General features: G+C 50.7%; 1 protein-coding gene and 1 long non-coding RNA gene across 3 annotated transcripts in view; one reads left to right on the forward strand and one right to left on the reverse strand.

The window, feature by feature from the left end:
- Window positions 1-1,643: 1,643 nt before the first annotated feature.
- Window positions 1,644-5,086, forward strand: LOC310749308. Its single transcript, XR_014541555.1, has 2 exons — window positions 1,644-1,946; window positions 2,712-5,086. It is a non-coding gene; the product is annotated as an uncharacterized lncRNA (long non-coding RNA).
- Window positions 4,338-14,029, reverse strand: part of RNF216 (ring finger protein 216) — a 78,400-nt gene continuing 68,708 nt past the window's right edge. For both annotated transcript variants that reach the window (XM_083585635.1, XM_083585636.1), the window contains exons 16-17: window positions 11,944-12,013; window positions 4,338-10,657 (exon numbers count right to left, since the gene is read on the reverse strand). In XM_083585635.1, the coding sequence (XP_083441761.1) occupies window positions 10,332-10,657; window positions 11,944-12,013 (396 nt within the window). In that variant the 3' untranslated portion in view covers window positions 4,338-10,331. The remainder of the gene's footprint in view (window positions 10,658-11,943; window positions 12,014-14,029) is intronic.

Genomic DNA, 14,029 nt, shown 5'->3' on the forward strand with positions numbered 1-14,029 from the left:
TGGCTTTAGAAGAGGATTGGACAAATTCACACAGACGACTAGCTACCATGGCTCTGCTCGGCTTCCACAGTCGGAGGCAGCGATTTTTCTGAATCCCAGGTTGCTGGAAACTGCAGCAGGGGAGAGTTGCTTTTGTGCTGTGATCCTGCTTGCGGGTTTCCCATTGGAGCGTCTGGTCAGCTACTCTGGAGGACTAGAAGGCTCACCTTGTACTATGGTGCAGCAGGTCTCAGTGCACTCACAATCTTGCACTATGGTGCAGCAAATAACAATATTCAGATTAAAGTCTTTTGTAAGACCACAGCATCCACACGCAGAGAGGAGGTTGGCCGCTGTATCTCTGCATGATTTACTGTTCTTGATTTGCCTCCTTCCAGCAGGTCTTGGTGAGGAGCCCTCGTCTCAGCAATGGAATGTGGTGGGTCATTTAATAGCTCCTCATGCAGAAAGCAATGCTTAGCACCACAGAACCATAGCATTGCAGAGTTGGGAGGTACCCGGGGGTCATCTAGTCCAGCCCCCTGCCATTTGGGAATCCTAACTAAAGCATCCCCGATGGATGGCCATCCAGCCTCTGCTAAGAACATCTGCCTAGGAGGGAAGCCTCGGGAAAACACCAGAGAGCTGCTGGTCAGTTTCAGCAATACTGAGCTACCGTATTTTTTGCTCTATAAGACTCATTTTTTCCCTCCTAAAAAGTAAGGGGAAATGTGTCTGCGTCTTATGGAGCGAATGCAGGCTGCGCAGCTATCCCAGAAGCCAGAACAGCAAGAGGGATTGCTGCTTTCACTGCGCAGCGCTCCCTCTTGCTGTTCTGGCTTCTGAGATTCAGAATATTTTTTTTTCTTGTTTTCCTCCTCCAAAAACTAGGTGCGTCTTGTGGTCCGGTGCGTCTTATAGAGCGAAAAATACGGTAGGTGGACCAGGGGGCAGTTCCAACACTCTGCAGGAATCCTGAGGAATCCCTACATTTGCCCAGTGCAGAGCGAGTATGATCAGAGCAGCCTGTTAGGAGTTATGTGTGCAGCAGCTTGTGAAAAGTGGGAGATGGATCCCCCAGGGCGGGGGGTCTCCTATAATGCTGTTCAGCAGCTTTCCAGACTGCGGCTGGTGTGTGAAAACGGTTGGTCCAGAGGTGTCTGAAAATAAGAAGCTGCAGCCGGGTGCTCCAGTCCTCGTTGCCAGTAGCAACTTGCTGGAGGTTCTTTTATTTGTGGCAGAATCCGTTCTGCAGCCAGGCTCTGCTTCTCCCTGCACAGCAAGGCTTGAGGGCAAGGGGAGTGGGGTCGCCTCTCCATCACCCTTTGGGAAAGAAGGGGCAGCCTTGCTCTGATTTGTTGTCTGAGAGAAACGGGGCCCCTCAGCCTTTGGGAGGGGAAAGCCGCCCTCCTTGCAGGCCTCCTGGCTAACAGGCATTTGGTCAGCCTGCTTTGGACAGCAATGCCACTGAATCTGGTTGGCCACCATGAGGACAGGAGGCTGGCTAAGTAACGGGGCTGATCCTGCAGGCTCTGTTATGCTCCAGTGTTGCTAAGCAAAGCATTTGGTCCCCTTTTGCTGTGAGATCCAAAGCCGTTCAGTGTTAACTGCAAATGCATGGAATGCAAGGAAACCTTGCCTCAGGGGTAGCCTTAAAACAAACTCTGCTCAAACCCAGCTGAGCTCAACAGGGCTTATTTGAGAGTAGACCCCGGGAGTCTCCCATTGGCGACTAACAAACTGGTTCCATAAGCAATTCCAGCCATCTCAGCTGTTGCGCGAATTAACATTCATTGACGGCCCTTCCACTGGGCTGAGGCAGCCTTCCCAGATACTGCATATATGTTCTAAATGTGCAGCTGGACAAATGTTTTGTGCAGTGTCAGAAAAGTGCAGCGTGAAGCAAGTTTGTTTTTTTTTTTTTTTTTTGCAGTTGGGCACGTGGAGTTTCTAAGGAACTGGGCTGTGTCGATAATAATAATAATAATAATAAATTTTATTTATATCCCGCCCTCCCCAGCCGAAGCCGGGCTCAGGGCGGCTAACAACAATCAAATAATCAAACAATCAAATAAACCAACATTCTAAAAATATTTCATTATAAAAATTAATTAAAATCAAGTTGATGGCAACCATTAAGCAAAACTCTGTGCAGGTTGCCAGAGGAGGGAGTCAGGCTGCGCCCTGACCAAAGGCCTGGTGGAACAACTCTGTCTTGCAGGCCCTGCGGAAAGATGTCAGGTCCCGCAGGGCCCTAGTCTCTTGTGACAGAGTGTTCCACCAGATTGGAGATGCAGCCGAGAAGGCCCTGGCTCTAGTTGAGGCCAGCCTAACCTCTCTGAGGCCTGGGACCTTCAGGATGTTTTTATTTGCAGACCGTAGGTTTCTTTGTGGGGCATACCAGGAGAGGCGGTCCCGTAGGTACGAGGGTCCTAGGCCGTATAGGGCTTTAAAGGTTAAAACCAGCACCTTAAACCTGATCCTGTACTCCACCGGGAGCCAGTGCAGCTGGTATAGCACCGGATGAATGTGATCTCGCAGCGAAGACCCTGTAAGGAGTCTCGCTGCGGCATTCTGCACCCGCTGGAGTTTCTGGGTCAGTCTCAAGGGCAGCCCCACGTAGAGCGAGTTACAATAATCCAGTCTGGAGGTGACCGTCGCGTGGATCACAGTGGCTAGGTCAGGGCGAAAGAGGTAAGGAGCCAACTGCTTAGCTTGGCGGAGGTGAAAAGGATGATAACAGAAATAAGGTGAGGAAAAGAATGTTAAAAATGAAGATGAAGACCGGATCCTTTCACATCTCCCTAACCTGGCCAGGCAAGAGAGGCGGCCGTTGCCCTCTTCACCTCTCCTGTCCCCAGCACTCAGTTCATGGAGTTTGCATCTCGCCCCCCCCCCCCTTTCCAAGGCAGCCAAGCTGAACTCTGCTCCTCTTCTCTTGAAGAGGGGAAGGGTCTCTGACCATGGAGGGGCCGCCTGACGCTTTGATGCTGCAAGGAAGGAGGGAGGGGGACACCTTGGCTCTGAATAGCAGCTTGGGGGGGGGCTTGGCTTGTCCTCCCTCCTCTTTTCCCTTCACCTCCCCCACCCCCACCTCCTCCTTTATTTGAAGAGGTCAGGGAGAGAAAGGCAGGAAGAAAGACAACAGCCCCCAACCCCCTGCCCTGCTTGGGCCCAGACAGGCCTTTCTCCTCCACACAAAGGAAACGCTTTCTGCAGCAGCGGAGGCTCCAGCAACCCACAGATCAGGCTAAAACTGACATGTCGGGGGGGGGGGATGTGTGCCACTCCTGTTAAGAGGAAGGAGCAACAGAGCTGTCCATTTTCAAATCATTTGCAAATTAAATAAAACACAAAAGTCTCCGTGAAAATTCATCGAGTTTCTCCTGATACACAGATCTGTTTGCAACTGTCATTTTTGCTTATTTGAACAAACCTGGTAAAGCCTGGGTCTTGCTTCCTAGTTCGAAGAGACGCTGGAGGAAATCAAAACAGGGCTGATGGAGGAGAGACCCTGAAATAAGCTCTCTCCAGTCGTATTATGCAGAGGATCAGGCTGTCAAAGAGTGGAAGGCAAGGTGGGATTGGGGGTGGGGTGGCTGACTGGGGGTGGGGAGGGACGCAGGATGCTCCTGCCCTTTGAGCTAATCTTGCTGGATGTGCCTGTCACTCATCCACACACACAGCTGCACATCCATTTAATGGGGGCAGATCTCTTTCCTCGTGGGGAAGGAAAGGCCACGTTACAAGCTATTGCTCTTTACCCTACACTGGCAAACCAAGGCGAGTGAACAGATCCCTGGCCCTCTCCAATTCTTGCGAAGGAGGGTGTATCAGAATTCCCCACCTGGTGAGGCAGGGGAGAAAGAGATTTGCCTTTAAAAATGAATAATCTAACCCTCCAAATGACATGAATTGCATCCACATGGAGAGATTTCAGTACTGGGAGCCGGGGATATAGGACTGGTGTTTAGGGATGGAATCAGAAGAACTCTACTCTGCAAACACCCTGGTTATTATGGTTATATTATGGGTATCTTCTGCAACACATTGGCACACTGATAGTGCATCCATGGCAGATTTATCCTGCTTTAGCTTGTTCCACTATGGCATTGTCACTCTCCAGAGGAGTCATGGCAAGAGGAAATCAGGATGAAAATAACCCAGAACATTTCCCATATAAGAAGCTACAGGATTTCAGAGGAAGAGTCTCTTGGATCAGACCAATGGCCCACCTTGTCCAGCGTCTTGTTCTTGCAGCGGCTGTTCAGATGTTTTGCCACCTATAACCACAAACAACAAAAGGTGTGGAGGAAACCAGAAGCCAGGTTGGGGGGGGGAAAGAAACAACCACCCAATGAGAGTGCACAAGGTTGTTGTTTTAATTACAAAAAATTCAAATTACAATATAATACAGAGACTTTTTACACACAGAATATTAGAACGGTTTCCTACCAGAAGGTAAAGAAAAAATATTCTTTTTTCCTTTCTTTATTAATAAACCACTTATTCATTTTTAAGCTATTGTTATACAAAGTTGCAGGACATGCACAATTTTCCCTCAAGAGGGTTTGTTCTTTTCTTCCATTTCTTTTCTTTTCTTTTTTTGCGAAGTGCAAATACAAGATTTCTCTCTCCACCTTTTAAGGCAAGTTAAATGCGACACTGCAAATTTGATAATAGAAAGTACCTGTTAAAATGTCAAGCTTGGGGTGTACAAAATACACACTTCCCTGTGTCTACCCGTAAAGAGAGATGAACTTTTTTTAATTAAAAAAAAAAAGCCACAAAGGAAAATGCAAATACAAAAGAAGAGAGGAGGTCGTGAGAACCTGGAGCCCACAGGGGCACGTTGACAGCAGCCTTTGCTAACTGCTGCCCAGCCAGATGTTTTGCACTACAATGCACAGCCAGGAGGGCCATATTGTATACTCATCACAGCTGTACTAGCTGGGGCTGATGGGAGCTGTAGTGCAGAACAACTGGAGGGCGCCCTGTCCAGGGAGCCTGGCTCAAGCTCAAGGGACTTCAATGTTATCCATGCTAAACCGTCCTAGTTCGCAGTGCAGCGGTTGTTTCCGGGCTGGACCTCTTCAGGCTATTTTTTTTTAATCCCCCTATGCAGGAAAATAACACGGCAGGGGGAAGTGGTCAGACCAGAATCCTTGAGCTTGCTAGCTTTATGCGTGCAAGGATTTTAAAAAAAAAAAAAATGAGCAGAGAAGTGTTCTGTCATGAGAGGCCTCGCCTGCATGGCCAGGTGGAGCGGCCTAGACAGAAGCACACCACTGCAGTGAGAAGCCGGCCTTCACGCTACGTCACAGCGCGGGGGCAACGCTCTCCCATGTCAGACACACAGGTTTGGTAAAGTTTCCCTGGCCGAAGCTCAGAAAACCCCTCGCAAAGAGGCAATGCTCTCCCCGTGCGAAACTTGGAAAAGGCAACCAACATATTACCGAAGTTAAGATTCATCCTGGGATACCTGCAAGAAAGGAAATCCTGGCCACCTACGGGCCTCTTCCCTGCAGATGGCTGCCCTTTCTCCCCAGCGTGGTGTTCTTAACACGGGAAGGGACCGAGAACCAAAATCTGCTTCAAGGGATGGGGTGGGTCATTGTTTAGGACGAAGTCACGCAACCCCAAACAAGAAGTTGCAAGGAGAAAGGCGAAATGCTCACAGGGAGGCAATTGAACAAGGCTGTTCAAGAAGTGTCAGGAGCTGGACCTTGGCATCACTGTTCATGATCATAGGCTAAGGAGGTCTTTGCTTCAGGCTTACACATCAAAATGAGCAAGGCCAAAAATCATGTTTTAAGTCAGTATGGACCCCAAGAGGTTTTCTCCATTGCTTGTGGGCAGGCAAAGAATGAGGAAAGAGTGTTTCCGTTTCAGATGCAGTAAAAAAGGCACCGTCCTTTCAGTCGAAATGCCTCGATTTCACAAGAAGTGGATTATCCCCGCTTAAAGAATTATTTTACTCAGAGCACCAGAATGATGGGAGGCAGAGGCTAAGGAGCCATTCAGCTTGGGCGGGTAGCTTTCTTCAGTATTTTGTCTATGCAAAGAGGAGGACCCCTGGCCAAATAAAAAACCTCATTGAAAGGGGCACCAAGTGGGGATGGGCTGGGGGCGGAGGAACAGGCCATCCCATCCATGCTAAATGGCTTTTGAAATCCACTGGATATGAAGATCAGCAACAGCTGAGCTTCCAATCTCTGGCTTACAGGAGCTGCCGCCACCCAAGTCTCCATCTCTACAGGAAGCAGCCTGAAATGAATGGAGGCTATGAACTAGAGTCAGCACAGAAAATGGGAAGATGGGGAAAGGCCAAGGGCCAAGGGTCCAGCAAACTGCAAGGAAAGGTCTCCAGTCGTACTAAGGCAACAGCAGCCAGCTTTAACTGCACCTCTGCCTTCTCCCAACTACCTTCACTCAAGTACAAACATCCACAAAGACCTTCCAAAATGCTACGGTTTAGAGATAACAAATGGTAAACTTCATGTGAGCTGGTCAAAGCAAAGGGGAAGAGAGCACAGTAGCCTAACAATAGGGAAACGCCATTGTTAGGACCTGCTTTTGGTGTGCAAGGATCTGCTCGGTCAGCGTTAGGAAGGCTCTAACCATCTTGGTAAAGGCACCCGGGCCCCTGCACATGCCAGGGCAATTCTGCAGTCTGTTGGCAAAAACGTCAAGCTCCTTGCCAGAAGCTGAGCTTTGCCTCTGAGCACTGGCCACTCTGGGGAGCCCCCCACTCTGCACAGCCACCACAAACACTGTGAGCGCATCAGAATTCCCCAAGACAAAAAGGGATGCAAGGTCCTCACCCGCATCTTTCAAGACACACGGACACAGCATCAGGATGTCCCGGCACAACTGTCCATGTGCGCACGAATGGGCTGGTAGGCAGGAAGGCCACCTGCGCTTCCTCTGCAACCTGGGGGACGCTGCCTCCCCAGGGAAATTGTGCCTGCTGCATAGAATGTGGACCTGGCCCAGAACTCCGAGCGCGCAGGGGGTTCTCCTCCCAGCGAGACCCACGGAAGGGTAGCCAAAGTGACTGGGGGAAGATTCAATGCCGCTGGGCTTTAGTCTGCATGCACGCTGCAGAAGCAATCCTGGAAAGGCAGTGCCAACGGACAAACTGGGAGCGATGCACCAACACCAAGCGCTTTCAGAAGCAGCTTCTCTTATCAATTAAACCGCAGGATGGCACCCACAGGCCACCTCTCTGTCTACAGCTGTGATACAAGAGGGGTTTATTTCATACATAGCTGGTTGCTGCATGCACTCACACACGCCCAACACTTTCAAAAAATATCGCCAGTGGCCCTCCCATCCTTTGTTTCCTGACAGCTAGCCCTGTTGATGTCGCTTTTCTCCAAACACAGCACCACCTGCATGTCCGGCAATTGCTACATCAAATAATCTTTTGTTTTAAAGTTAAGGTGCTAATGTCAAAACCTGAAGAGAAATCAACCAAAGAGCACTTGGCCAGCTGTATCGTGACCCCTTTTAAGAATCACTGGACAGGAGCAGCAGTGTCGACAAACAGCATGATTTTAAACTACGGCAAACATGGAACAGTCAACGCAATGGAACTTTTAAGCCAACAGGTTACACAGAACGAACTTGGAATGCAGGTATTGGCAGATTCATCCGCAGCGCGCGCACACACACACCCTTCCCTGCACACCTGTCCCACAGGCAGTTGTTCTCTCTCTGCAGCAAAGGAGTCATTGTTTCACTTTTGTTACACACTCCCTCAGCTATTCCCAACCTGGTGCCCTCCAGATGTTATAGACTCAGGCCCCCAGCCAGCCTGGCCAATGATCAGGTGAGACTGGAGTTGCAGTCCAGGAGAGCACCAAATAAAATGAGTGGGAGGGATTGAAACAGATCGGTTTCCAAATAAATAGGTGGTGGTGCTTGGGTACGTATTGCAAGGGAAGAGGGGAGGGCAGGAGGCAACAGCATCCCCACGGCTATTGGGAGAATTGTTTTGGTTGCCTCTCAGGGTTTAAGGTTTGCCCGTTTTCAGTGCCCTGGTGGAGCTCATGCAGGGAGCTCCCAAAACCATGAGCACCCTTCCATTCAAGGGGGAGGGGGCCAACATCGGAAGAGAGGGGAAAGGGGGGAGCTGCCATATCTGGCTTTGTCTGTGGCCCATAGTCCCAGGACTACGAAGGTCAAAGGGGAAGGTCGGGGGAGAGAAGAGCCCAACTCAGAACTGGTTCCATGCCCCCACTCCACCCCAAAGATGCTTTATCGTAATACTTCTAAAAGGAAAAGAGACCCAGAATTTCAAAGAGTAAGTGCGAAATGTATTTATTATTAAGCAAAAGGGCGGTTGGAAATTCTTCTCCATTGGAGTTATTTTCTGTGAGTTGCTCATAATCCTAGCAAATGAGAGCATCCCATGTTCATAGCTTTGCGGGGAAAAACTGTTTCAAATGGCTGGCGTTAAGTCAGGCGGACAGGATGTGATCCAGTGCTCATTCCTGCCGCGCTCGCCGCACAGAAGCCTTAGAGTGTGGACGGACCTGACGTGTCGTTGTGCGAGAAGTGGTCCGTATCTGGCAACAGAGACCCCTCCTTGAAGCAGAGGCAGGACTGCAGAGCTCTGGAGTTCCGCAAGTCATGCAGAAGGTCAGTTCACTCCACAGAAGTGCTCAGGCACATGGGAGCCTTTGAAGGACAGGCTGCAACCGGCTGTGCATTTGCCGGCACTGGTACAAAACAGCCCTTAAGCCAAGGGTGGGGAATCCATGGTGGTGCTCCGGAAGCTGCTGGACTACAACTCCCATCATCCCTCTGGGCATGGGAGCTGCAGACCAACAAACCCTCTTTCAGCCCTGCCTGGAATAATCCAACTGGAAAGCTTTAGGCTGAAGGTTTCCACAGCCGAGTGCAGTGGGTCAGCGGCTCAAGAGTCCAAGGAACCCTTTGAACATAGGCAGAGTGCCCAGGGGCGCTTGGGTCATGATTGCCCTGTCCCAATTAACGAGGGCTCCACTGGCCTCGTGCAGCTCCATGTATGCAGGAGCAACTCTGCGATCTTCTGGGAGCTGGAAATGCCTTTCAAGTGCGCAGGGGGGAATTCCTTGACCTCCAAGCCTGCAAGATGCCCCAGAGTGCTTCAGACCACAACTAGACAAGTCAACGAGAGGTACTCCCAACATGCTGAAGACCCTGAACACCGACCACAACACCAGAGGAGGCAGAGGCTCGCCTGTGAAGCCAGCCGACGCTCACCCGGTTCCTTCCAAGGATTCCAGACACGTCACCACCCACACCGCCCTCCCTGCAGCTGTACCAGGATTCAACCCACAAGGCTTTCCATGTGCAATGCAAAGCCCAGCAGGAAGCAGTCGCAGGGGCAACGCACCCCAAAGCCATAGCACTGCTAAGTCAGAGGCCCAGCACCAGAGGTTTGGTTCACACACTTGAGAACTGTTCCAGCTACGGAAGCTGCATTTATTTTAAACAGATGTGGTCTCATGTTACATTGAGCTGCGCTGAGTGACAGCAAGTCTTCAGTTTGGCACCTCGGAAGAATCAGAGGCCTCTGATATCTCTTTGAAAAGCCAGACCCACCAACACACCGAGTCTGGGAAGGCTGGGTTGCAGCCAGTGCGAGTCCTGCTCAGAGTGGAGCCATTGAACTTCATGGACACGGCCAACTTAGGTTCACTGGTTTCAACGGGTCTACTCTTGAGTAGGACTTAGTTGGCTGCAACCCGCCGCCTGACTCCTGTGCCAAAGGCACAAGATGGGTGTGGTGGGAAGAGCTCTGCTGGGGTTTCTTCCTGACCTGAGGGCCACAGAAGCTGCCAATCTGGTGTTTGCAACGGCCTCTGCCAACTTCTGCTTGCCTCGGTGGTTTCCCATCAATGGTTTAATTTGCCCGTCAACCACACCGCTCAAAATCTGTAGCTGGCCGGAGCTGAACCTCCTACCTGATACTTTCCCACTCTCAGCGCCGTTTGGGCAGGCAAGAGAAACTGTGGTTTTGGCACGTGGGTCCGAGTCGTCGCTGCCTCTTGCCAGTCAAGCACCCTGCACCCCCTGCCCACCTCGCTGAGCGGAGAACTTCCTTCCTAGACGAGCGGCGAAAGCAAAAGGGTGCCAGGGCAAGCCTCCTGTCCCTTCCGCTTCCCGCAACAGAGACTGGGCAGCAAAGGTGCTGATCTTGCCTTGAGGGACGAGAAGACCGGAGGGGCGCCCAGGAGCGTGTTCAGCGCTTGCAGTTTACTGGGAAAGTGGAGAAGAGAGGAAGGGGCGGGCTGCGTCAGCCAGTGTGTGGACTTTCCCTGCAGAGACTTCCCAAAGTCCTGGCGCCGCCCCGAGCCGGGTCAGAACCGGTGCCGCGGTTGCGGGCCAAAGTGCATCGGGAGGTTGTGCTCCAGCGGCAGGTTCACCTGGGGGAAGTCATAGTTCACCCGCATGTTGGGCAGGGGGGGCACGTAAGGGGCAGGGATGGGCCCCATGTTGATGTGGCCAATGTTGTTGTAGAGCGGGCGGACGGGGGGCATGTTCAGCGGGTAGGCAGGGTGCACAAACGGGTAAGGGGGCATTTGGTGGTGAAGGTTCTGCGGGACCGGCCTGGGGATGGCTTCGATTCGCGGGATTTTCTCCGCAGGCTTCTCTGCCGGGGGCCCAATCCGCTTGAAACTGTTTTCTAGAGGGGGAAAGAAAGACAACAATGTGGAGGGCAGGTAAACAGCAGAATCAGCAGTTCAGCTTCAACCTTTAAAGCGATGGGGGCAGGGAAGGGCCAGCCTGACTCCCCCAGATGTTTATGGACCCCTGGGCCAAAGGCAGTCAGAAGAATCGAGGGGTCTGGCAGCAGCTAGAGGAGAACCAGGCTGGCTCGGATTGAAATCTGTTTGGAAAAATCTTTCTGAGTTATCTAAAAAGTGCAATGATTAACCGAGCAGCAGATTTAAAACTGTATAAATCCTACAGAACTTTTAAAGAACACCACACGAGATATTCTCCATTTTCTAATACCGCTGCTATAAGAGATGCAGGCAACTCCCATGCTTCCTGCTTTAGGTCTACGGCTTTTGCGCATGATGGATTTTAGTCCATCAACTCATGCAATGAGCCAACTTTTTTAAAAAAACAAAAACCAGTTTTCCCCTATGTCACATATATAATTTAAAAAGAAGTAATTTCGGTGAACAGCAAATGTACTCAAACTTATTACAGTGGTACCTTGGTTTGCGTATGTTTTGGATTACAAACACGTCAAACCTGGAAGTGCATGTCCCGGTTTGCAACCTTTTTTTGGATTACAACCCTTTTTTTTTTTGGATTACGAACAAAAAAATTTTGGAGGCCCCATTGGCGAAAGCACGCCTTGGGTTACAACCTGTTTTGGTTTACAAACAGACCTCCGGAATGGATTATGGTTGTAAACCAAGGCACCACTGTACTTGCCATTGGAATTCACCTTTCTCAATCCTTTTCTCCAAACGTAACCTTCGGCTAAAACCCCACGGTGGTTGTAATACTCTGCTTTTTCTGCAGAAGACCTGCATGCCACGAACACAGGCCTGGCTGAAACCTGCCTGCCAAAACTCAGGCAGTGCAGCTGAGGTTATCCCAGAGTTATTATGTTATGTATTCTTGTGTTTCTATACTTTAAACTGCTCTGCGATCCTCAGATGAAGGGCAGTATAGAAGTTAAATAAATGATGATGATGATGATGATGATTACTACAGACCCCTTGAGGCTACAGAATATCCCTAGGATGCTGAATTGTGCGAACACTACCAGCTCATTTTTATTTAAAGTTTGCAAGATCAACCAATAGGCAGACAACCGACCAGCCAAGTGTGTCTTGTGTGGGTAATCAAGGGGCTTCGGCAGAAAGCGCTTTTGGAACTGGGGCTGCTATGTTCTCCAGGGACCCCCATCGAGCTCTGCCTGTTAAGGGGGGAGGGGGAGGCACCACCCACCTCCGTTTTTCCTCTTCTGCTCCTCTTCGGCTTCCTTCTGAATCTCCTGGATTATCTTCTCGTCATCCTCCTAGAAAGGACAGAAACAAACAAAAGCATCAGCGAGGCTGTTTTCTCTCAATGCCCAAACAGACAAAGAAGGAAAATCGAATTTCTGTGTCGAAATCTGCAGTGAGAAAATCTGAATTCTGCAAATTGTGCAGAAATATACAAAAACGAGAGACTTCTGCCAGTTTTGCTTGCATTTATTCTGCAACAGCGTGTTGCTGTTTATATTATTTCCCCCGGCTATTATTAGAAATCGTGCTCGGCGACGGCATCTGGTTCTCAAGATCACCCCGGACACTTTGAGGCCTGAGGGCCAGGGCCTTATTCGAAGAAAAGGAGATGGAGGAGGAGGTTTGCAGGAATCTGACTTTGGTAAGCAGCGAATAACCACTTCCTGTGGAAACTGAGCACCATTTCAGCCCGCCGGGTCGCGCTAAGCCCCGGCTGCCATGAAAAAGAGGTTCGGGCGGATGCCTCTCCAGCACTGCGGGTGCAGACGGCCGGCTGTGAAGCCGAACATTTTCAGCAACATCTTGGACTGCATTTGAAACTGGGGGGGGGGGCAAGCAGCAGGTGCACGGCCACACTGCTGACAACTTGCTGTGCGCTTGCACGAATCCTCACCCACACCGTGGAGCGTGACTAAGCCGCTTACAGGCAGAACACTGATCCTGCCGCAAAGCTTGCAAGACTGACGAAGCAGATGGCAACAAGCGGCGCCTCCCCCCAGCCCTGCCAAGGAGCAGCTGGAGCGATGCTAATCCTTTAAATGGCACCCAAGCGTGAAATGTTCAGGGGGCAGCTCCAGCTCCAGAGAGCCCCACAGCCGGGCTGCCTGGGAGAGGCTGCCTGCCATGGAGGAGCAGGCAGGCCTTGAATAATCAGATTAAGAGGCTCAATAGGGGAAGAGCTAGAAACTCGGGTCTATAAACTAGGCGCCAAATGGCTCCTGAATCCAAGGTTGCGGTCGCCAAAATGGAATGTCTAGTTGCCATTTTGGGGCAAGACGGCTTGAAAGCCTCATTTTTCAAATGATGGACTGACTGTGATGGATTCTCAGTTAAACATCTGGCCAGTGCAGATGACAACCTTGCGCTAGGTTAAGAAATTAAAAGAAGAAAAGTCACTTGATCTAGGGACATTCCACATCTATATTGGCCTCTTCCAACCTCTTTTTTTTAATGGCGACATGGACCATTCGTAACGTAGGAATATTCTTCACAACTGTGAGCAGGGCAGTGGGGGAAGTGAAGACAAGTGACAACGATTCACTGTGATGTTGTTTGCTGCTCCTGCTCCTGCTCCTGCCACACAGAATTTCTCTGCCTGCTTGCTCAGCTGGCTGGGCAGGGGCGTCTCCCATCCGCAACGCCTACGACATATGCTGGGAGAAGGGGATTAACCAAGGCAGGCAGGAAACAAAGAGTCCCCACCCTCACTCTGTCCAACGATAGGACCGGCCACAATCGCCAACACTGCTTGCCAGCCTAGACCTCACGCTCTCTCCAAAACAGGGCCATCCTTACTCCCTTCTCCTTTCTTTCCATTCCTCATCCTCATCCCTCTGCATGTCTCCACATTCCACAGTTCTCAAAAAACCTCAATTTTGGAAGCATGGCCAAAGTTACATCTTAAAAATTTATGCAGAGCATAGGATCAGGGGGACAGAAAGTGAGAGAGAGATGTGGACTGCAGGACTAGTTGGAGGGAGAGTCTGGCTGCCTTGCGAGATGCAAAGAACTTCAGCACAGCTTGTTTTCATTTCCCCTTTTAATCTCTTCCTGTATTCCACCCCCACCCCACCCCGCCCAATGTGGAAAACGCTCTGGATTTGGAGAGCGCCCTGGGACACTCCTGCAAAATGTGCTGTCTTTGCATAACACATGGATGGATGCAGGAGACTTGCCAGCTTCCAGATTTGAATCTGGTGAAGCCCAGCACATCTCGAAACTCTGCCAAGTTTCCCCGTTCTGCTTTCTGGCGGGAGGAGCTCAGCATCCCACCAGCGAGGAGAAGTCTTCGGTCCAGCAAGGCTGGT

Source organism: Podarcis filfolensis (genome assembly GCF_964270895.1).
Source record: "Podarcis filfolensis genome assembly, chromosome: 14".
Taxonomy (NCBI): domain Eukaryota; kingdom Metazoa; phylum Chordata; class Lepidosauria; order Squamata; family Lacertidae; genus Podarcis; species Podarcis filfolensis.